Consider the following 23,232-nt stretch of genomic DNA (forward strand, 5'->3'; position numbering starts at 1 on the left):
AACAATGGTAATGTCGACAGGACCACAACTGTAGGTCTAGGAAAAGGATGGCCACCATTCAGAGTAAAATCCTGAGATCTTCTCATTGATTCTTTCGGAGAAATAACATTCCTTTGGATTTCTTTTAATTTTTAAAAAATTTCTTTTTACCAGCTTGAGTTCACCTGCTATGTGGTGTTATTCTTAGCCCGCTTTATCTACATTTACTAAAAGTAATACAAGTCTGAAAAAAAGCCAGCAGGACATTACTTGTACAGCAGAAATCCCTGAACTCCTGCTTTGCATAAGTTCTCTATTTCTGCTTGTGGCCATTTCCCAAACTGCTATTAATATTTCTCTATCTGCTACTGATGCCAGGTCCACAAATAGTGTAATCTTACACTATTGTCACTAAAAACATCATGTTCCCATTTTGAGTTGTATTTTTTTTAATGCCTTGATACTTGTGGGGTTTTGAAAGTTGACATAAGAATACTATCAATCTTAAATTGGGGAAAACCCCACTAAACAGAAATACAGCATCCTCTTCCCCCCATCAAAATAGGTAACCGTGTTAAAGGATGACCCTTTCTAACTTGAAAAAAAATAATATGAGCAAAGAATCTTCTATTAGCTATTATTTGGTATGGTGCTAGTTTAATTGAAAGAATGATTACCTGTTTGAAATCAATTTCTTGTCATGAATTTTATAAGAAATAATCTTGAGTGTGGATTCTCTCTATTCTTACAGATAGTAATTAAAAAATGGTCCATTCCTTGTCCTCTGCCATTAATTTATGCAGAGCAGTACTTCCAGGTAATAGTTTATATTTTGTTTATTTTAAGCTAAATAAATCACACTAATAATGATATTTTTCCCTAATTATTGAGAAAGTAATGGCTATATTGCAGTTTGGAACTTTGTTGTGAAGTATTTTTATTTGAAAGCCTACTAATAATAAATACATCATTTTTGTTGATGTATTCTGACTTTTAATGACTGTTGGTTTCTCTTTTTCCCCTCAATCCTCTTAAACAGATTTCAAATGCTACAGATGATTGTAAACCAAAGCTCTTTCATTTCTCCAAAGAGGTGTGTAAGTTATTAACAGATACTTTTGGTTGATTTTTCACATTTCAAGTTTTAAGAGATTTGTGTAACAGGGTCTCTTAGGTCTTTGTACCTGTAACTAATTAATTTTCACGAAAGTGCTAAGTATAGGGTTGCCTACCAGAAGAATAATATTATTTAACACAGGGTGGCCCATTATAAAACAACCACCTTTTTTTATTTTTTTCTTTTGGCATGCCTTTAAATGGAGTCTGTTTTAAATGGGCCACTGCCTAAAAGAACAGATTTACCGAATGTCTGGTCTGGCCAATAAGGTCCTCTGTGGATACAGACTTCCTGTTGCTCTCTGGACTTGTAAAGCTAAATAGCCAATTATATCAAAAACTCCTCCCCTGTGAGTAGAACCTTGGTCTGTAGCTAAACAGCTCATCATTGGACTAGCAATTGAGTGCTGCTAATATATCTTCTGGCTGACATTACAAAGTTGAAATTTATGATGCTCGGAGCACAGACCAGAAGACCAAATCTCCTTGCCATCTCTGAAAACCAGGATACTGGAAATGTCTGTAAGAGCCAGAGCATGGGCAGAGGAGACAGGAACTGTGATATGGATGATACCTACTTTACTGTTCTAGAAGAGTCCGAAGTCTTCCCTGTTGCCACAAGTTTCTTCATCTATGCTTTTTGATTCTGTTGAAATCCAAGTCCCAGATACTAGAATCCCCTCCACTCTTGTACAACTCTATTATAGCATGTTAGTGTTATAGCTAACTCCTTCATGTACCATTTTCCTTTTTATCCCCAGTTCCTCAATAAGAAATGTCTCTCTGGCTCCACAAGGGAGATTACCACATCCTTTACATGATAAAGGCTATCTGCCTTAAAGATCTAGGTAGAGTAATTGACAAGCCAGGAAATTGAGCAATATATGAAAGAGAATTTGTGAATTAAACTGTCATTCCCTTAATCCAATGTCAGGAAGTGCTACAGCTTTCCTTCCTAGTTCCTTTCAGATATTTTAGAAGGCATTATATCCCAAGATAGGTCTTCAGTCATCTGGAATTTTTGTTGAAGGGCCTAAAGTTGTTAGTTAGAAGAAATCTTTTTATAGTAGAAAAGAGAAAGTAAGTTGTCACCATCCATTCTATAAAGACAATATTTTCACTTAGATAGTAACTTCTGTTTGCTTTATAACTTCCTCTGGCTCTTAAGTATTCTAATTTTAAAAAACCACTTATATTTGTGTATTCAATGGATCTTTAAGAATTTGTCAGTCTAGAATATATCCTGTTCATTCCTATTGAAACAGACCCTAGTTAAAGATCTAAGATGTGATAAATATTTTTAGTATTCCCTTAGATTTAGTTGGGGTTACTCCCAACATGTTATTGAAGCCATCTGAGAAATATTCTGGCTAGCACAGGCAGTCCAACTATCAAGTAAAACATTTGTTGGTGACCATACTTGTGTCTCTCTTTAAAACAAAACAAAACACCTTCATTTTATAAAGAGATGATTCATGAAAGATGAAATAGACTTACCCAAATTGATTTTTTTTTTTGAAGACCTGAGTTTATTGTCAAATGAAGTAGTGGCTTCAATAGAATAGCACTTAATAATTTCATTTTTAAAATTCTTTTTCAGAGTGTTTATGCTATACCTACCATGGCTTTTTCATTTCTCTGCCATACCTCAATATTGCCAATATACTGTGAACTTCAAAGGTACCATAGAATGCTGAAATATTTTAAGTGTATTAAGTTTTTCTTTTTGCTTCTTAGACTTTCAGATTGAGTGACATTCTCCTTTGTGAATCCTTCTTTCCTATCACTGGATTCTAAGTGTTTATTTATTTATTTTTTAAAGATTTTATTTTTATAAAACTACCCAGTGTGGGGCTTGAACTCACAATGCCAAGATCTCATATGCTCTACCCACTGAACCAGCCAGGTGTCCCTAAGTGTTAGTTTAAAACAAAACAACCAAGAGTTAGTTCTATCCAACTTGAAAATGTTTCCTGGAAGCATAATCTTTGTGCAGTAATTTCAAATCATAAATTCTAGTATATAGTTATTAATAAAGTAGGTCTTAATTAAGGAATCCTCTTGACTAGCTTGGGAGATATTTGTTTCTTTATATATAATTCAGATCACAGTTTCTACTTTTGCCAATTTTGTTTTTTAGCCCTTCAAAGAAAAGAATGCAAAACGCAACTCATACAGCAATTGCTTTAAGTTTTCTCATTTATTTTATATCTGCACTCTTTGGATACCTCACTTTTTATGGTAAGTGTATTATTTAATTACCAATGACAAATCATTCTGTAGTTGATCTCATACCTAAATATGGACTTTGTTTCTGCCTTTCATTAATAAACTAATTTGTTTTGGCTTCTGGAATTCAGTGCAGTACTGCATAGTATCTTTATGGACCTTAAAAAGTTGATTTTCTTTCTTTTAAAAATGTATCAACTGGGCAGCCGGGGTGGCTCAGTGGTTTAGTGCCGCCTTCAGCCCAGGATGTGATCCCGGAGTCCTGGGATCCAGTCCCGCATCGGGCTCCCTGCATGGAGCCTGCTTCTCCCTCTGCCTTTGTCTCTGCCTCTCTGTGTGTGTGTCTCTCATGAATAAATAAATAAATATTTTTAAAAAAATAATAAAATAAAAATAAAAATGTTTCAACTTCAAGATTAATAACTTAATATGAAAATTTTCTTAAACACCTAAGTAAAGCTTAGGGACATTGCTGTCTTTCCACAAGAAAAAATGTGCAATAATGATTTTATTTTTTAATTGAGAATTCCATATGTTAGACTCTAGTTGAGTTTGAGAGGTTGGGAGAATCACTCATCTTAATTGCAAAAGAACAAGTAAAGAAAAGGATTTATACTGGACTATAGTGGTACGCTTAGATATCAGAGATCTTTGACTTCAGACTTAAGTTGGCAGTGTACATTCTATGATGTACCATGACCTTTCCCCTTAAATTTTGTGAAGGATTCTTTTAAATTCTTATAATAACAGTAAATTCTTGAATATACTTTTCAGCTTATGAGTGCTTTTATAGCAACTCTCCAAGTAAATGGCTCTTATTACTCTGGTGATATTTAGCTGTTAGGACTCTGATTTCATGGTTGATAGCCTTGTGCACATGTTTCAGGTTTTAGACATCCATGATTACCTCTAATGGCACTTTGCTTCTCTCTCAGAGTTTTTCCAAGTCTGACAAGTTTTTGGACAATGTTTTCTTTTTTTCTTTTTTTTTTTTTTTTTTAGGACAATGTTTTCTTGCACACCTACCTTTACTAAACCAGCTACCTTTCCTAATCTCAGTGGAAAGAGTATGGATTTTGAAATCCAACAGATATGGCACAAATAACTACTCTGTTCTAACCAGCTATGTGACCTTGAACAGGATACTCACTTTGTAATCTCTTTGTCTCCTAATCTCTAACAGGGATAATTGTGTAGACTTATATTGAGGAGGAAATTAGTTACATGTTAAATCAGCCTCTTATAAGTATCTGGCACATAGCAATCTTTCACAAAGGAGAGCTACTGCTGGTGGTTACTATTATCATTATCATTATCATTGTAGTTATTTTATAATTTCAGTGATCGGTTTTTCAGCCCTTAATTTCTCACCATCTTTAATGAGATTTAAGTCAAATATGGTAACTTTAGAGTATTATGTTATGAGTATGAACTTAGAGTTTTTAGTATATAAGAAAATTATAATCTCTGTACAGTCCTTTTCTTATTATCTCTATGGTATTTTAATAGCAATAAAGACGAGTCATTAATCTAAATCTGCTCTTGCATTTTATGCTGATGTAGGATAAGGGTAGTGGAACTCTGTGTACGCCATCAGAAAAAGCATTATTTCCAACATGAGTATGGTACCCTACTGGATACACTACAAAGAAAATTAAGGCAGATGGTTAAGCTTTTTTGATCATCGCTAATGAAACAGGATTCTTGAACTATATATAAGCTCTAATTTGCGTAGTTGGGTTTGTAAATTTTTGCAGATTTGAGCTCAGTAACACTTTTCTAGATCAGTCAGAGATAGCAGGTTTACTGTTGGGATTCAGCAAAAACTTAGTGGAACAAAATAGCTGTATATTTTTCTAAATTAAAATTGTCACCTGGCACAAATACTCAAATACTCTAGAGATCTTCAACATTGAGAAAAAGTCCAAAAAAGTCCTCCTCCTAATGGATAAATAGGTATCTGGAAGAAACCTCAAATAGCCTGCCAGTCTCCAGGATAACTGAGGAATAGTTACATAAATTTTTTTTTAAGATTTTATATATTTATTCATGAGAGTCACAGAGAGAGGGAGAGAGAGGGAGGCAAAGACACAGGCAGAGGGATAAGCAGGCTCCATGCAGGGAGCCTGATGTGGGACTTGATCCCAGGACTCCAGGATCACACCCTGGGCCAAAGACAGGCACTAAACCACTGAGCCACCCAGGGATCCCCCAAATAGTTACATAAATTAACAGGAGATGCTGCATTAAATTCTAAGAAAGCTTAGATTGAAAGGAAAGTGGAGGAAGGATGGATGCTAATACATTTATTGAGCTAACATTTACTCTGTAAGTGCCCAGTATTTTATAACATTGCTTAATTTCATCCTTACAACTCTAGAAGGTATAGTTCACATAGGTTGAGGAGTTTGGCCAGCCAAATAACCTGTAGCTTATATTGAGGAGGCATATCACCTACCACTCTCCGCTCTGTGAATAACGAGTTAGAATTTGAATCCCAGTTCTGACTTTCTCCAAAGTTAATGTTTTTGTTACCGTGTTGCCTCCTCAGAAATTATGCTCTAGAACCCAGATTTCCTTCACCCCAAGTTTTTAATGAGCTTTTAAAAACCTGGCTCACTTAAGCTCCAGGAATATCTATATATCTTTACCTACCTTCCTACCTACCTACTTCCCTGCCTGTATTCCTATCTGTTGTTATGTGAACACAGAGGCTGAACATTTTCATTATGTAAATGAAGTTTGCCCTACACAGGAATGGACCTTGTTTTCAGGTAAAGCTGTTATGTTGTCTCTGACTTAATCCACTGCCAGTTCTTTAGAGTACCTACATTTTCTCTAATGGCCAATATTCATCTAAGAAAAAAAATCTCATCATTGGTGGGTAATAGATAAAAGAATGACATTAAAGTAATTCCTTCTCCAAAGACAAAAGAAGATTCAGATATTGATTTTACTGTTTACATTAGCTTTTGAGGGGTTGTTAATTATAATTAAAGAACACCTTTTATGGTATATTTCTATCGAGATAATGGTAGCTCTCAGTCTTATGGAAAGAAATTGCTGACTGAGCAATCAAAAGGGTTAATCCTGGTTAAGGCCTTCAATATGTTTTGTAAATGAGCAACTGAAGCCCAAAGAAGCAAAATGACCTGTCACACATTTAGTGGCGTATCTCCTGAATACTAATCCAGTGATCTTTCTACTACTCTTGGTTATCCTTATAAACTTCATATGGTTTGACATGTTTATGACACAGGATAGCCTCCTGACTTAATAGCATATATAACTTGCAGAGAACACCATCGGATCCTTACTGAGATTTGTAGAGATTTGTCTGAATTCAGAGAAATGTGTTGTACTCTATCCCTTACGTATGTTAAGGCTCAGCTAAGAACATAGAATTGACTGCCTCAGAAGTGTTTTCATCCTGGGAAAGTAGATATATAACAGATATTTTGAATTTGTAATCTAGTTCTTCAGGTTTCTCGAGCTGCTTGGGATCCTTTTATCCACCGCTCCCAAGGCTTAGTTAATATCTAAATTTTGTCAGATTACAGGGACCTATAAGTATGTACCTAGATTAATAATATTGGCTCTTTACAGATGTTAAAGCATTATATGCTGAGGAAGAAAAAGTATTCCTTTGGGGAACCAGGCCAGTGCCCAAGTATTACATCATAACCAGACCATTTTTTAAAGTCTACAAAATTGTTAAGCAATAAGTGTTAATAGCTCATTTTCATGATTCAGAAAGTGGAAATAAAATAGTTTGCCATATTTTTTCAAAGGCTCACAAATATCTCAGATTTGGAAATAGAATCCAGCTTTCCTGGCTCTTCTTAATCTCTTACTTAGTCCATTAGTCTCATATCATGTAAAGTAGTTCTTTGGTATTTTAGAGAATTAGTTTCTCTCCCATTTCCGTTATCACTAGTCTAGTTCATTTCTCATTACCTCTCAGTGATTATGACAGTAACCCTCTAACTGTTCTGTTCTGCATATCTTTTTCTTCCTGCTTAGTTCAGATCATAATACACTAATCTTTATAAGTCATTGCATCTCTGTGGCCCACCTCATACGGTTTACCTATGAAGAGCTCTGCTACTGGGTCTTTAATGCACTTTCTGGGCATATCACCTACCACTCTCCGCTCTGTAGCACATCCCGCCTCAGCCACTGGAGCACTATTGGTCTCCTCATTTTCTCAGATGCATATTCTCTTTGCTACTTTGGGGCTTCTTCTGCCCAGCTCTTCTTGCTCTGAGAGAAAATCTCTTTCCCCACACATACATTAACTTATTTAATGCTCTCAGTAACTCCACAGATCAAAATAGTATTGTCCCCATTTTACAGATGTAAGAATTGAGGGACTCTGAGAAGTTAATATACTAATAAGTACAGGACTTTGAACATTCGTCTGTGTAGTCCCAGATTTCAGGGCCTTCTACCTTCCTGCTACTCACTAGATCATAATGATTCTCCCCAAGCCTCCCTGGATTTCCTCCTTGCTCATCCCAAAGTCATAATTCCCTTTCCCTATTGAGAATCACCCTAGCTCTTTGTTTAGAGCTACTCCTGCCACTTATGTGTGTATCTGCATTTATACACTTTCTATTATATGTATGTGTTCATCTTATTGCTCCTTTATGTTTTAAGATCCTTGAAAACAGATGTGTGTTTATTTCCTCCAAAGCATCTTTTCCAGAGCATTACTCTCAAATTTAAAAAGCACCATTCTCTCTTAAATACAAACTAATCTGTCCCTGCAATCCAGGGTATGGACTGTTCTTAAGAACACTCACTCTACATACCTCTCATCTGACTAGGGGTGCAGAAAACGCTGTGAAACTGGAAGAACACCGTGGAGCAAAGCATGGTCAACATGTACACATTCTGTCACGGACTACTGTACTGGCTTGTGGAATAAGCCATTTCCCTACAACTACATTTTCTTATGAAAGGGGAATCTACAGATGAAATGTTGAGGAAGCAGACAGCAGGCACAGAAGTATGAGATTCTAGAAAACATTGCAGTATTGAGGAAAAAGCATTGGCTTTGGCACCAAAAAATGTGGGCATGTATCTCAGCGACTCTTCCCCTTTGTGTTGTGTGACCTTGGCCAAGTCAGTTAATACTTTTTAGCTTCACTACCTGTATGAATTGTTATCAGAAGGAAACGCATGATACACTCTCAGTCATACATGTGAAAGCTCTATTTTTTTTTTAAAGATTTTATGTATTTATTCATGAGCGACTCAGAGAGAGAGGCAGCAACACAGGCAGAGAGAGAAGCAGGCTCCGTGCAGAGAGCCCGACGTGGGACTCGATCCTGTGACATGGGATCACTCCCTGGACCAAAGGCAGGCACCCAAAAAAAAAAAAAAAAAAAAAAAAAAAAAAAAAAAAACAAAGGCAGGCACCCAACTGCTGAGCCACCCAGGCATCCCACATGTGAAAGCTCTTTACAAAACAAACATAAATGTTCAAAACCTTCAGATTGTGGAAAAGTTCTGAAGAGATATTTATTTATATATATATTCATTGTCATAATTTTAAAAGTTCTGCCTGTGCTGATTTCTAGTGTAACTAAAAGAAAAGATTATAATTTTCAAAAAGATATTTAACTCTTGTCTCTGTTTCATAGGATAGGAGAAAGTAGAGAAGGATATGGTACTGGGAATACAAAATTTGTTAAGATCTATTTGTGCAAGAAAAATAATTCTGCTTTTATTGACATCTTAGTAGTTTATAATGTGACCCTTATTATTTTTTTTTTAATTTACAGACAAAGTGGCGTCAGAATTACTACAAGGCTATAGCATATATTTGCCCCGTGATGTTGTCATCTTGACTGTGAAGTTATGCATACTATTTGCTGTGCTTTTGACAGTCCCTCTAATCCACTTCCCTGTAAGTATTCTTAAAGGGCTTGTTGCTTAATGTAGCAGCTCCCTAATATGGCAACACTAATTCTTTGCAGACTAGAAAGTTTGAATCACATCTAGTCTTGTATATCTTATTCATTTGTCAAGTAATTGATCAAAGACCTCATACTTGCCTATGGCCCCATGAAAGCACAAAAATAACAGCGAACCACTAAGCTAATTTGTGCTTTTTGAGATTTAGTTTAGATTTACGCTCTCCCACAACATTGTTTCCAATTTAGAGACTATGGTTCTTCTAAAGTTTTGGGTTCCTCCCCCCCTTTAATTCTGTATTCTGTTTTCAAAAGAATGTGCATGAAGAGGCAAAAGTTAAGTCAGCAAAACTAAGCTCCTTCTGGTTTATTGTAGATTTGTTTTCATATAGACATTCTAATTTAATCTTAGTCAAAATATTTTATGTGCTCTAGAATTATAATTAAGGGGCAGAACAGATCTTCATTTTGTATTTAGTTACCATATGTAAGAATCTTAAGAATTTCTGACAAAATGGAAACAGAGACTTTAGGTATGAATGGTTCCGCATGAATGTCTTGAATCCCTAAACAGTGAGTTCCCTAAGAACTGGGCCTTCAAGATTTTGGCCCCTCCGTGTGGAGAGTACTGGCAGGAGGGAAGAGCGGGGACATAAATACGAACATTGAACATGTGATACTGCCTGCTGCCCGCCTTGGCAGTGTGAAGTGTCATGGACTAGTTTTTATATTTACATACTATGAAATAGATAATATAAAATGAAATAGTAAATGATGTTTCTTTCCCATAGCATGATTTCTTTTTTTTTTTTTTAATTTTATTTATTTATTCATGAGAGACAGAGAGAGAGAGAGGCAGAGACAGGCAGAAGGAGAAGCAGGCTCCATGCAGGGAGCCTGACATGGGACTCGATCCCAGGTCTCCAGGATCAGGCCCTGGGCGGAAGGCAGCACTAAACCGCTGAGCCACCTGGGCTGCCCATGATTTCTTTTTCTACTTTGAACTTTTTGTTCTTCTATTTGTGAATTTAATGAAAATGATTCTCGGAGATTTCATCACAGTATTATTGTTGGTCATTTTGAAAATTATGCAACCTAAAGAAATTGAATACAAATGTTTCTTCGTGAATTAAACCAAAATAATTTTTATGAAGTTCACACAGAAAGGTATATTTCTTAGTTTATGTGTCATAAGCACTTTATAATAATGGTTTATGCTATATTCCTAAAATCTAAATGGTGTAGGGGCAAGAAGTCATGGTTACTGTATTGTACCTGTGTTTCCTGAAACAAGTATTTTGGTTTTGACACTTCTTCTTTGCTTAAATCTATTTCTTTTTCTGTTAAACAGGCAAGGAAAGCTTTAATGATGATGTTTTTCTCCAATTTTCCATTCTCATGGATTCGCCATTCTTTGATCACTCTAGCACTCAATATTATCATTGTTTTACTTGCATTATATGTTCCTGACATTAGGAATATATTTGGTGTAGTTGGTAAGTTTTCTGTTTCAAAAAATCCCATGTAACGAAATGGATAAAATTGTCATCCAGCCTCACATCTGAATCTGGTAATATCCTCTTTTTTTCTTTCTCCCCCTCAAAGGTTCCAGTACATCAGCATGTTTGATTTTTGTGTTCCCAGGACTATTTTATCTTAAACTTAGCAGAGAGGATTTTCTCTCATGGAAAAAGCTTGGGGTAGGTTAATTTTGTTTATATCTTTTAAGAATTCTATTTTAAGAAATAATTTGTCATTTTATAATTGAGTATTTTATCTACATTGAGAAAGTGTATTTTGAACTGTAATAGAGTTTATTGGAGAAGGTAGAGGTTTAAAATACTCTAATTATTCTTTATCTTTTTATTCCACAGGCTTTTGTTTTGCTCATCTTTGGAATTTTGGTTGGGAATTTTAGTTTAGCACTAATCATTTTTAATTGGATTAATAAATGAAGGAAATATTTTCTCGCTTCTTATGAAGAATAATTTACCTCTATATGCAAAAAAGGAATAATTATGGGAGGCACCTTGGATAAATCCCTTTTTATGTGGGTAAACATTTTTGTAAATATTAACAGAACAGAACAAAATGGAATAAGGGGAAAGTGGATTTATAGCAGTTTTAATTAAAATAAATTTAAAATGCTCTTCAATATAATCAGTCTTTCTGGGTCTTTTAAAAAATAATAGACTTTATTTTTAAGGGTAGATTTAATGTTTATAGAAATATTGAGCAGAATGTACAGGGTTCTTATATCTCCCCTCACTGCCAGCACACCCATAGTTTCCCATATTATTGACTTATTGCATTAGTGTGGTACATTTGTAATACTTGATAAGCCAGTATTGATACAATATTATTAACCAAAGTACAGCATTTACATAAGAGTTCACTGTTGATGCAAGCATTGACAACCACTGATCTTTTGACTGACTTCATAAAAACTATGAGCCTTTCCCTGTGAGCCTTTTCTAGAATGTCATATAGTTGGAATTGTATTATTTAACCTTTCAGGCTGGCTTCTTTCACTTAACAAAATGCAGTTAAGTTTCCTCCTTGTATTTTCACATAGCTTATTTCTTTTTATCATTAAATAATACTCCATTGCTTGGATGTGCCAGTTTGTTTTTCCATTCACCTGTTGAAGGACCTCTTGATTGCTTTCAGAGTTACGAATAAAGCTGCTATCAACATTTGTGTGCAGGTTTTTGTGTGGATATAAATTTCAGCTTATTTGGGTTGATACCAAAGGGCACAATTGCTGCATCATATGGTAAAAATATGTTTAGTCTTACAAGAAACTGCCAAACTGCTTTCCAAACTGGCTGTAATATATTACATTCCTGACAGCAGTGAATGAGAGTTCCTGTTGTTCCATATCCTCGCCAGCATTTGGTGTTGTCAGTGGTTTGGATTCTTGCCATTCTAATGGGTGTATAGTTGTATCTCATTGTTGTTTCAATTTGCATTTCCCTAATGACATAATGATGTTGAGCATCTTCTTATATGCTTATTTGCCATCTGTATATTTTCTTTGGTGAGGTTCAGATCTTTCGTCTTTTTTTTTTCAGTGGATTGTTTTCTCATTGTTGAGTTTTAAGCATTCTTTGTGTATTTTAGATACCAGTCCTTTATCAGATAATGTATTTTGCAAAGATTCTCTCCCCCAGTCTGTGGCTTGCCTTTTCATTCTCTCAACAGTGTTTATGGCAGAGCAGAAGTTTTTAATGTTATTAAATATACTGGATCAATCTTTCACTTGTTTGTTTTTTAAGAAATCAGCATATTGAGTTTATATACAAAATTGAATGTTAGCTGTGGGATAATGTTGTCAACATTAATCACTAATAACAAAACTGCAGGATTATTTCATTTGGTATTTTGCTCTGTCTCCAAATCTTCTCTAAGAAACTTTTGTGATTTTCCTGTTGTTCATTATGAAATAGAGCTGTGATGATTGGCTGTGAATTTAGAAGTTCTTTGAGCTTTCTCATTTGTCACTAAAGCATGTGAGTTTCTATCACATGCTGATGATTTATATCATATTTTGTGTGGAGACAAATACTGATGATTTATATCATATTTTGTGTGGAGGTTATAAATCATTGTTTCCCATTGATGTGGCTTATTTCTGATTGGAAACCAAAAGCTAGATCTCTCCTTTCCATGAGTGTTCTATGTAAAGGGCACCTTGTTAGCAGCCTACCAAAGCCAGGGTGTATCAGTAAAAATGTAATTCTACCCCTGTGTGCATGTAAAGTAGGGAACTGCATGCAAAGTACAATTTGCATGCATGGAAATACACACTTTTGCAGGTGCCCCTTTGCTCCCCACTTAGAAAATGGGCTGCAAAATTGACAACTGAGCTTCTCTTTTGAATTAAGATATTTCTTTGGCAACTGGGATCAGTGTAGTATAATGGAAAAAGTCCAAGTTTGGGGGTTAGAAAGACTTAGATTCAAATCTCAGTGCGTTTAGGCAAAGTACTTAACCTCTCTAAGTCTCCACTTTCACGTATGTATTAAATGGAGTTAATACCAATTATACAGCGTTGTGTTGAGAGGATTAAATGACCTTGTATAAATTAGGTGCAGGCCAAAATGGGCTCTTTTAATAGATCAGATATTTATCCCCTTTTCCCCATCCCTTCATCTAGACCAGTAAAATAGATTTGCTTTTAATCAGAGACATGGAATTTCTTCATCTTCCATCTTGCCCAGCTAATATGTTTAGATTCTTTCTCTAGCCTTCACTCACAGGGGAACTGGCCCCACGTGTACTCTTTGTAGTGTTTTCCCACAGTTCTGACCCAGCTGTACTCTTCTAATATCTTCCTGAAACTGGGCACTTAGCCTGGTCCCATGGGCACAGCCAGGCAGGGCTTCCCATGTGGCTTCAGGTCAGCCAGAGCCCATTAATCTGATAAGCTAATTCTTGTACCCTCTTTTTCTGTTTATGAAATTATAGATCCAAATACAAATAGGTGTTCAGCTGCTTACATAAATCTAATTCCAGTAATACCAAAATAACCCTAAATCTGCAACAGATGCAAGGATACCCCCTGGGGCAAATGTTAAGTGTGATGACAGCTGGGCATCAGTTAATACATTTGTCACCTGCTCATGGGATAGGATCATGAGAGGTTTGGCAAAGGGACAAGTACCCTATTGAACACCCTGCACCAAACCTAGTTAATATAAAGAGAAAATATTTGTGGAAGTGGTTTTTTAAAATTATTATTTCACTTTAATATCCTGCCTAATCTAGTTGCCTGGTCAGAGTCACAGCTTCCCCCAAGAGTTTGGAGGAAGCTAGTAAAATGGCAGGTAAGAGCAGTGCCCCCTTCACTAGGATTCCCAAAAAACCTTGTTCAAGTACTTGGCTGCATTTTTCCTGGGAAGTATAGGCCCTTGCATTATGGGCTTAATGTTCATAATTTATTAGGTAAGAACTATTTAAAGTAAAACTAAGTAAAGCACAAAATATATACTTTTCTAACATTTGGAGACTTGTTTGCTAAATTAAGGGACGAAGTGCTGAGAATATAAATTACTTTCGTATGTTGAGGGTGAATGTTTAAATTGTACCTTTTTTTTTTTTTTAACAGAACGTTTACTCCTGAGCTTAGCATTTAAATGGTTAAAACAAGCCTTTGAAGTTAACACTCCATTAAGATGAATGGGGGTAATTCACACCTCTGCTGGTGCTGTATTATTTCAGTCTGGCTGTGGAGAAAACAAGACAGGAGTAGGTTGATTTACTATGTGAAGGCCCTTTAAACACCCAAGGTCTGGAAATCTTTGTGCTTTTTTTTTCCTCCTCTCCATCTAGAAACAGAATCTGAAGTTCAGCACAATCTAGGTATAGAGCTGAAATCTAGAAAGTACCATAGATTCTCTACTGTGGCAATTCCTAACTGGCATTTGATGGGTATCGGGTTACCAGATCAGCCCAACCTCTCTGAATTTGTTTGCTCCTGTGTTTCTTCTACCAGGAAACTGTTTAAATGTAAGGTTAGTACCCTGGTAAATTCACCAGCGGAAAAGCAGAAGCATACCATCCATTTTCAGGTAAACTTTACACATGCCTTTAAATGGGTTATGAGCTAATCACCGGCCTTCATGTGCTTCTACTTTTTTTACCTTTCCAAAATCTCATGTTCTATATTTGCCTACATACAACACATTCATCTTTAAGAACTTTTTTCTTTTTCCCCTCTTTTGGGTGGACGATCCCTGAAGTGAACAGAGATCAGCTGGGAAAGATTGATTTCTTTCTCCATATGACCTTGTACTGGGTACTATTTTGTATTTAAAATATGTATTTCCCCTATTCGTGGAAGTGACATAGCCATTTGAGCCCGAAACGATTCATTTTGGAGCCTGAGAGTAAGGTTCTGTGGGCACAAATGAAAATGAGATGTGAATGAATTTGGAAGTTCTCTTTTTAAGGTAAACAGATTTTTCTCTTCTCCATTCTTGTCCTGTGTATTTGCAGGATCAGGTTACTAGATAATCTGTGGGTAGCTGGGTGTGGAGTCTCTAGCGCTGACATTGCCAGTTCAGCATATAGAGATGGAGAATAGATGCTAGAAACAAAAGGACTCAAACAATTAATTTTAATCTGATTTTCTTCTTGGCATGTTGACAGTACTCTGTGGCAATGTTAGAATTAGCCCTATTGAAAAAAGATTTTGTTTCCTGCTAATTATTCTGCCTAGATATTATGAGTCATAATTTTGGGCCTTAGAACTTCTCAGAACATTTTATAGTACTGAGAAATTTGCTTTTCTAATTTAAACACACAATTTATTCATTTTTCTACCATTAGCCTCCTGTAGTCTTCTCATAATTAAGAGGGAAAAATAGGAAAACAAAATTTTGGTGAAGGATGAGTAAAGATATTGTGGATGTGGTTCTCTTGTAACAGTCAGAATTCTTTGTATTTCTTACTCTTACCAAACAATCTGATCTGTGTTTTTACCGTCATCATGATCACTGTCCTAGTTTGTGACGCTGTCAATCAAGACGAGCAATTATAACCAGCAGGAAGACTCATCTTGGCTGGTGGCCAGGTGGCCAGGTGGGAGTGAGAGGTTTATTGGAGTATGGGACAAAGTAAATGCGCAGAGAGGGAAATTGAGTTGCTAGGGGAAAAAGAGACAAAAGACATGGTAATATGGGATGATGTAAGGAGAGAAGACTTGCAGAGAAATGTTTCTCACTTGTTTGAACGTATATGTATGTTATATCCATCAGTGGACCAGTGTACAACACAAGCCTAGGGACTGGCTAATTCAAATTCACTGAGCAAATATTTACTGAGCACATAATATGTACTAGGAATTGCACCTCATCCTAAAGTTGTGAAGTTAAATAAGACATCTGAATTTCTTGCCTGAAAAAAGCTTGAGTAAAACTTGGAATTTTCTGATTGAACCTTTTCAGATGGACTTGATTAGTGAAACTGTTTAACTCAAAGGAAGAAATATATATCTATATTTTCAGATATTTATATACAAGTAGACTTTTTTGTTTTAAAGATTCTGGAGTCATACTTACCTGTGTTCAGATCCCAGTTCTACCTCTTTTTGTCTAATTTTGGACAAGCTTCTTGAATTCTCTGAAGACCTTCATGTTTAAAGACTAAGTTTTCTCTCAACCAGAGGAAATACACCTTGTTTCTTCAAGTTAGATTGCATGATCTTTGGGGAAAGCTCTAGTACACTTGAATTAATTGGGCACTGAATTGAATATATGTGATTTTGACTGTTCCTCAAATCACACATCTCTTCTCCCTTCTCTGTTTCAGCCACCTATTCAGTAGCCGGATCAGAAAATAGTATTCTAGAAATAATCCTGATCAGTGCAGTTTATTTTCACTACTGATATATTCAAATACCCCAGAAGAATTTACATCAGCTTTTCCACAATGACAATACACTTTAGGCTCATAAAGTATGTGGTCACTAAAAGCTCCAGGTGTCTCTTAAGTGAACTGCCAGATTTCTAGGTCTTGTACTTGATTTTAATTTTTTTTAAGTTTGAAGGAATATATATTATATATATATATATACATATATATAGACATATTCATAACATACACACACATTATCTATATATGTTAAATTTTGTCTTGTTAACTTTAGCTCATCCTTCCAGCAGTTGAGATCTTTTTTTGAGTTTTGATTCCAATGCATCATTATTCCCTGCTTTTTGACATCCCTCATTATCCTGCCAGCAGCCCACCACTAGAGACTTTTCTTCCATGTTGTTATGAATCTCTTCTTTGGGTAAAGTTGTCCCGGTCCTGTAATGTCATCTAACCTGTATTTCTTCAGTCCTCCTGGAAGTGTCTCTCAAGTCAGTAGGTACAACCTAGATTCTCATCTATTTCCGGTATTTCTAGTTTCCTAGGATATTTCTGCTTGGATGCTGCACAGTTACTTAAACTCAACATATTCTAATCTATCCTCCCAGCTAGTTTTCTTGCTTCCATTCCTGCCACCTGCAATCCATTTTCACACTGCGGCCAAAGTAGTTGTTTAAAAATGTAAATCAGATCATGTCACTGCTCTGCTTAATTTCCTCCAAGGGCCTCTCATCTCGTTGAGAATGAAATTTATGTCATGGCCTACAAGACTCTGTTTGGTCTACACCTGCTTATTTCTCTGACCTCGTCTCATATCTGTCTTTCACTCTTCTCTAGCCAGACAGCCTTTCTGTTCCTTGAATACATGAAGCTTGTTCCCACATGCTTACTGTTTTTCCTAGTTCGAACATTCTCTTCAAAGACCTTTGCAAACCTGGCTCCTCATCATTCGAGCCGCATCTCAAGTATAACTGGCTCAGAGAAGTCTTCCCTGATCCCTTTTGGAAACAAGCAGCCCCCAGCATGCAGTCATGCTTTATAGCCACCCTGTTGTACATGTCATTACTGGGAGTCTTATTTGTTGTCTATGTCCATTAGACTGCAAGCTTGTTAAGAACTGGGACTTGGCTGTCTTGTGCATCACTGAATTCTTAGAGCTTAGTATGGTACTCGGTACTTGGGAGTGACTTAATATTTGTTAAATGAGGGACGCCTGCGTGGCTCAGTGGTTGAGCGTCTGCCTTCAGCCCAGGGCGTGATCCTGGAATTCCAGATCGAGTCCCACATTGGACTCCCTGCATGGAGCCTGCTTCTCCCTCTGTCTATGTCTGCCTCTCTCTGTGTGTCGCTCATGAATAAATAAATAAAATTTTTTTTAAAAATTGTTAAATGAATACATAAATCTAACAGACCATATATCTTTTCACTCTTTACCTCTAGTCTGTTACCACATCAGTTCTTCCTTGGAAATGTCTCCTAGATTTGCTTTTATCCTATCCCCAACCTCCCGCCAGTACCTGAATCTTAGCCTTTATCCCTTTGTGACTGGATTAGTACAGTTATTTGCAACCCATGCTGTTCTTTAGAATCACTTGGGGAGCTTTCAAAAATGACAATGTTCAAGATCTACCCCAAACCCAGAATCTGGTGGCTGAGACTCAAGTATCAATATATATTTTAAAGCTTCCCAGATGATTGTAATGGGCACCTGCTGGATTGCTGCATCAGCCTTCTAACAGCTGTCTGTCTTTTAATTCATTTTGTCTGTTGTGTCCATTGATCTCCTTGGAATCCTGCTTTCATAATGACTTCCCTGCTCAAGAGCCTGCAGTGGCTCCCTACTGCCCGCCACATTAATCCTGCCTTCCCCTGTGTCATCTCCTAAACTCTATTTCATCCTTTTCTCTCTTTTCTACAGTCTATAATACACTGAAACCATCTCACTGCCCGGTGCTTGATTTGCCTTTCATTACTCTGCTTTTCTGTGTTTACTTCCACTCTCCTACTATCCTCTCCCTACTCTGACTTCTACATAAACACCTGGCCTATCATTATTACTCCCTTCTACCTATCCAGACATTTCCAATTCCTCAAGGCCCAGCTTAAATTCCTCCTTGGAAATACTTCATTCTCCACTCCAACTTATCTCTTAGTATACAGATAATTCTTCTGGTATGTGTCATTAAATACCTTGGGTTTCTTGTTTTTTACAAATTGCTTTGTGTTATAATTTTTTGGTTGGTAGCATTCAAATTTAATTGGTACAAATTCATAAGTTACAAAATTGCCCCCCTGTCATTATCTGCCCCAATCATCCAGTTTTCCTCCTTGGAAGCAACAACTCCTACAACTTTCTATGTCTTTGCAAAATATATCTTAAGCCTAGCTAACTATATATTTATACAGAACACATAGACACACACAAATGTTGGCATACTATATGTAGTCCTGTGCATCTTGATGTCTTTTACTTAGAGATAGATATTTAAGCATATGTATAATTTCAGTTGTAAAAAAAACCCCACAGAACAGGAAATCTGCTTCTTAATAAACCTTTAAGTTTACAATAGATTGTTAATTATATGTACATTGTTATACATATAGTAGATCTATAGAACTTTTTCATCTTGCCTGACTAAAACTCTGTGTCCATGGAACAGTAGCTCCTCATTTCCCCTCTTCCCAGCCCTGACAACCATCATTTTACTTTCTGCTTATATGAGTTTGACTGCTTTAGTAGATCATGCAGTATTAGTTCTTTTGTGACTGGCTGTTTCACTTAGCATAATGTCTTCAAGTTTCATTCATATTGTAGCATATGGCAGGATTTTCTTCTAGGGCTGCGTAATACTCCGTTATATGTATATACCACAATTTCTTCATCCATTCATCTGTGTGTGGACATTTAAATTGCTCCATCTCTTGGCTATTGTGGATAATGCTATAACAGACATGGTAGTACAAATATCTCATTCAATTCTTTTGTATAAATATGTTGAAGTGCAATTGCTGGATCATAGGTAAATTCTATTTTTAATTCTTTGAGGAACCTCCAAATAGTTTTCCGTAGTGGCTGCACTGTTTTACATTCCCACCAATAGTGCATGAGGGTTCCAATTTCTCCACATTCTCACTAGCATTTGTTGTTTTCTGATTTTTTTATAATGATCATCCTAACAGGTGTGAGGTGATATCTCATTATGGTTTTGATTTGCATTTCCTTAACAGTGACATTGAGCATCTTGGCTATTTGCATTTCTTTGGAGAAAGGTCTATTCAAGTCCTTTGCCCATATTAAATAGTTATTTCCTTTTTTTGTTACTAAGTTGTAGGAATTCTTATATATTTTAGATATTAACTCATCAGATAAGATATATTGTTTGCAAATATTTATCCCATTTGCAGGTTGACTTTTTATCTTGATTGTTTCCTTTCTTACGCAGAAGCTTTTACCTCAGTTTTTTTTTAAGAAAGGGGAGATGTTATGAGAATGAGTTGGCAGGAGAAGAGGAAGTTGAAGAAATATCTACAGCCCTTTTTGTAAAAAAGAACATGGATCTAGTGATTGAGGAGAAGCCGAGGGAAAGAGACAGTGAATGCTAAGCCAGTGGTGGGAGTCTGGAGCCTGTGAGTGAAAGTGGCCAAAGGGTGTTTTACGAACAGAAATGTCTAATATTCAGCTTTAATTTGCCTGCCTGTGTCTTCCAAAACCAATAAAAATGATACACAAAAATGCCTTATGTGTGCTGCATTGTGTGTATGCAGACCCTTCCCTGGAGCCACATGGGACAGAACAAGAATAATAGCATCTGTGCTAGCCAGACGATCAGGACTCTCAGAAAAGTGGACTTCAAAGCCAGCAATGACCGGAAAAAATGCAAGCCACTGCTTCTTCCCAGAGTGCTGGGGATATCAGAAGGGCTGTGAGGCCATCCCCCTATGAAGATGTGATTGAACCGACTAGGCTTCGCTCCCAAAACAAGGCCACTTCAGATGCCATCTCAGAAGCACCACAGTGTCATTTCGTTGACTTAACTTCACTCATGATTAGTCTGCAGTTCATTAGGGAAATGCCTCTCTTTTAAAGACAAAAGACCAAACCTTCAAAGTGGATCTCCAGGGTTGGGGCAGCTCTATGCTCTAACACTTCCCCTTAGAGTCATCTCCCGGGGTTCTCTAGAACCGAACATGGTAGTTCAGAGATGGTCTCTCAGAACTTGCCTTCTATCAACCTGAGGTGTTTTGTGTTTGGGATCAGAGCCCCTTCACCAGACTTCTTGTTGGATGGTAAAAATAGGAATCAAAGGGAGTGAGGCCCCTAGGGAAGGGCACTCCCATGAGGAGAGAGTAAAGACCATTATTGTAGTTCCCTGGTTCTCTTACTCAGTTCTCTGTTTATATCTGAGAGTTTGATATTTTAAATGAATGGGAGATCATAAGTCTCATAAAATAATATACCAATCATGAGTAAGCCCTTGTGTATATGGACCAGGCACCAGGCCAAGCACATGATCACGTGTCATCTGAAATAGGTACAGTTATATTCCCCTACTTAATAGATTAGAAATTAAAGTTTAGAGGAGGGCAGCCTGGGTGGCTCAGCGATTTAGCACTGCCTTCAGCCCAGGGCCTGATCCTGGAGACCCAGGATCGAGTCCCACATCGGACTCCCTGCATGGAGCCTGCTTCTCCCTCTGCCTGTGTCTCTGCCTCTGTGTGTGTGTGTGTGTGTTTCTCATGAATAAATAAATAAAATCTTTAAAAATAAATAAATAAATAAATAAATAAATAAATAAATAAAGTTTAGAGGGGTTAGGAAGTTAAATGACTTGCCCAAGGTCACACATCCAGAATGTAAACTTAGGTTTTTGTGTGCTTAGCTATCGTGCTAATGGTTAAATATATCTAGCTGTTGGAGTTTTTTCCATGAAAAGGTTCTGCTCATGGTAGATACATAGTCAACACCAACTGTATGCAAGGCTGCTTTATTCACTTAAATGTTGCTCCTGACATCATTTGGGCCCACTCTTTGTTCTCTGAGTCATGGCCTGTTGCCATAGCATTATTTTTTTTGTTAAGTATTTCAGAGGAAATTCTCTGCAAAAGAAAGGTATGTGGGCTTCTGGTAGAGCAGAATGTTTTCCAATATTTGTCAATCAGACATTGTGAAAACTTGGACCCCTTGAAAAACAGTGTTAGAAATCCTGAAATCCGGGTTCCCTGGGTGGCTCCGTGGTTGAGCATTTGCCTTTGGCTTAGTTCGGGATCCCAGAGGTCCTGGGATAAAGTCCCGCATCAGGCTCTCCACGAGGAGCCTACTTCTCCCTCTGCCTATGACTCTGCCTCTCTCTTTGTGTCTCTCATGAGTAAATAAATAAAATCTTAAAGAAATCCTGAAATCCTGTGTTCTATGACTTTCTACAAATACAATTTTTAAATATCCAAATACAGCTCAGACCATCAACAGACTGATTAAGTGTTTTCTGGACGTTGGACTTCTTCTGGATCCTTAGGCCTTCAAAATAAATTTTGGGGATAGTCATAAGACTGCCAATCTTTTATTTTGCAAATCGATCAAGGGCATTAAGAAAAAAATTGCCACCTATCATTACTATCCTTTAAAATAAAAAGTAAGGAAAGACATATAGCATAAAAATAGAATACAGTTCCTTAAATTCAATAGGCCTATATTTGTTAAAAACTTGCCATGTATTCTCCCCTCACCCGACTTATTTTTAGTTGGCTTTCTCCCCAGTAATTGCTGATCCTAAATTTTGGAACGTAAAAATATCTAAATAATAACTGGTTTACAAATTTACAAAATTTGGCCAAAGTTTCAGCATTTAGAAAAAAATACCATTTCTACTCTAAAACCTCATAGGTTTATATGTTATATTGAGAGTCAATCAGTAATGATTATACCATGATGATATTTATATTTCACAAGGAATCAAAATGCTTGGATACTCCCCATGCCTTTGTCTAAAGATTTGTCATTCATTTGCATTTAAATAAATTCTTTGCTTTCACTCATCCAAACTAGTTCTCAACTTATTAGCTAACCAGACTAAATAGAGTTGCATTCGTTTTAATGTCAATGTAAAAATGGTTTTCCCAGATTTTTTCTTTTCAATCAAATCCCCCAAAAGCTGTCTAATCACTCCCAGACTCAGTTACTTAAACATTTCACAATGTTGTCACTTCTATAGTAAAACAAAAAGAAACTTACTTTCAGTAAGTCAGAGAGCCATACTCTAGCAACTTAGAACTTTATTCTGATGAGAGAAAATTCTTAAACTCCATTTCCAACCTCATTTGCAAATGGGTGATTTTGTCACATAGGTACACGGCATCATTCAGTACATGTAGTAATTGTCCTTCAGTTGGTAAATCACTCCCAGAGCTTACAATCCAATAGAGGCAAGCTGTATACAATAACTAGGATTATAATATCCTGAAGGACAGGGTTTGGCTTTAGTGCATGCCACGTGCATGCTAAACATCAGTGTACACTTGTTAAAAGAATGACATAGCTTGGTGAGGGGACGTTAGAAGCTCTGCTGGACAAGTTTATAGGGATGGAGGCTCATGGCCTTCTTGGTGAATGGGAAAG

The 23,232-nt window shown here is 36.6% G+C and overlaps 1 protein-coding gene across 4 annotated transcripts in view; it reads left to right on the forward strand.

Annotated features, from left to right (window-relative positions):
* The window catches only part of SLC38A6 (solute carrier family 38 member 6), a 73,459-nt gene extending 51,465 nt beyond the window's left edge, over positions 1 to 21,994 (forward strand). For 3 of the 4 annotated variants that reach the window (XM_025442394.3, XM_049113230.1, XM_025442396.3), the window contains 8 exons: positions 731 to 796; positions 1,019 to 1,072; positions 2,696 to 2,775; positions 3,236 to 3,336; positions 9,114 to 9,238; positions 10,597 to 10,741; positions 10,851 to 10,945; positions 11,120 to 11,405. In XM_025442394.3, coding sequence (XP_025298179.3) covers positions 731 to 796; positions 1,019 to 1,072; positions 2,696 to 2,775; positions 3,236 to 3,336; positions 9,114 to 9,238; positions 10,597 to 10,741; positions 10,851 to 10,945; positions 11,120 to 11,200 — 747 coding nt within the window. In that variant the 3' untranslated portion in view covers positions 11,201 to 11,405. Of the gene's footprint in view, positions 1 to 730; positions 797 to 1,018; positions 1,073 to 2,695; positions 2,776 to 3,235; positions 3,337 to 9,113; positions 9,239 to 10,596; positions 10,742 to 10,850; positions 10,946 to 11,119; positions 11,406 to 20,062 lie in introns of those variants that run through there. The other variant, XM_025442395.3, reaches the window with a different exon arrangement.
* Positions 21,995 to 23,232: the final 1,238 nt, after the last annotated feature.

This window comes from Canis lupus, chromosome 8 (assembly GCF_003254725.2).
Source record: "Canis lupus dingo isolate Sandy chromosome 8, ASM325472v2, whole genome shotgun sequence".
Taxonomy (NCBI): Eukaryota; Metazoa; Chordata; class Mammalia; order Carnivora; family Canidae; genus Canis; species Canis lupus.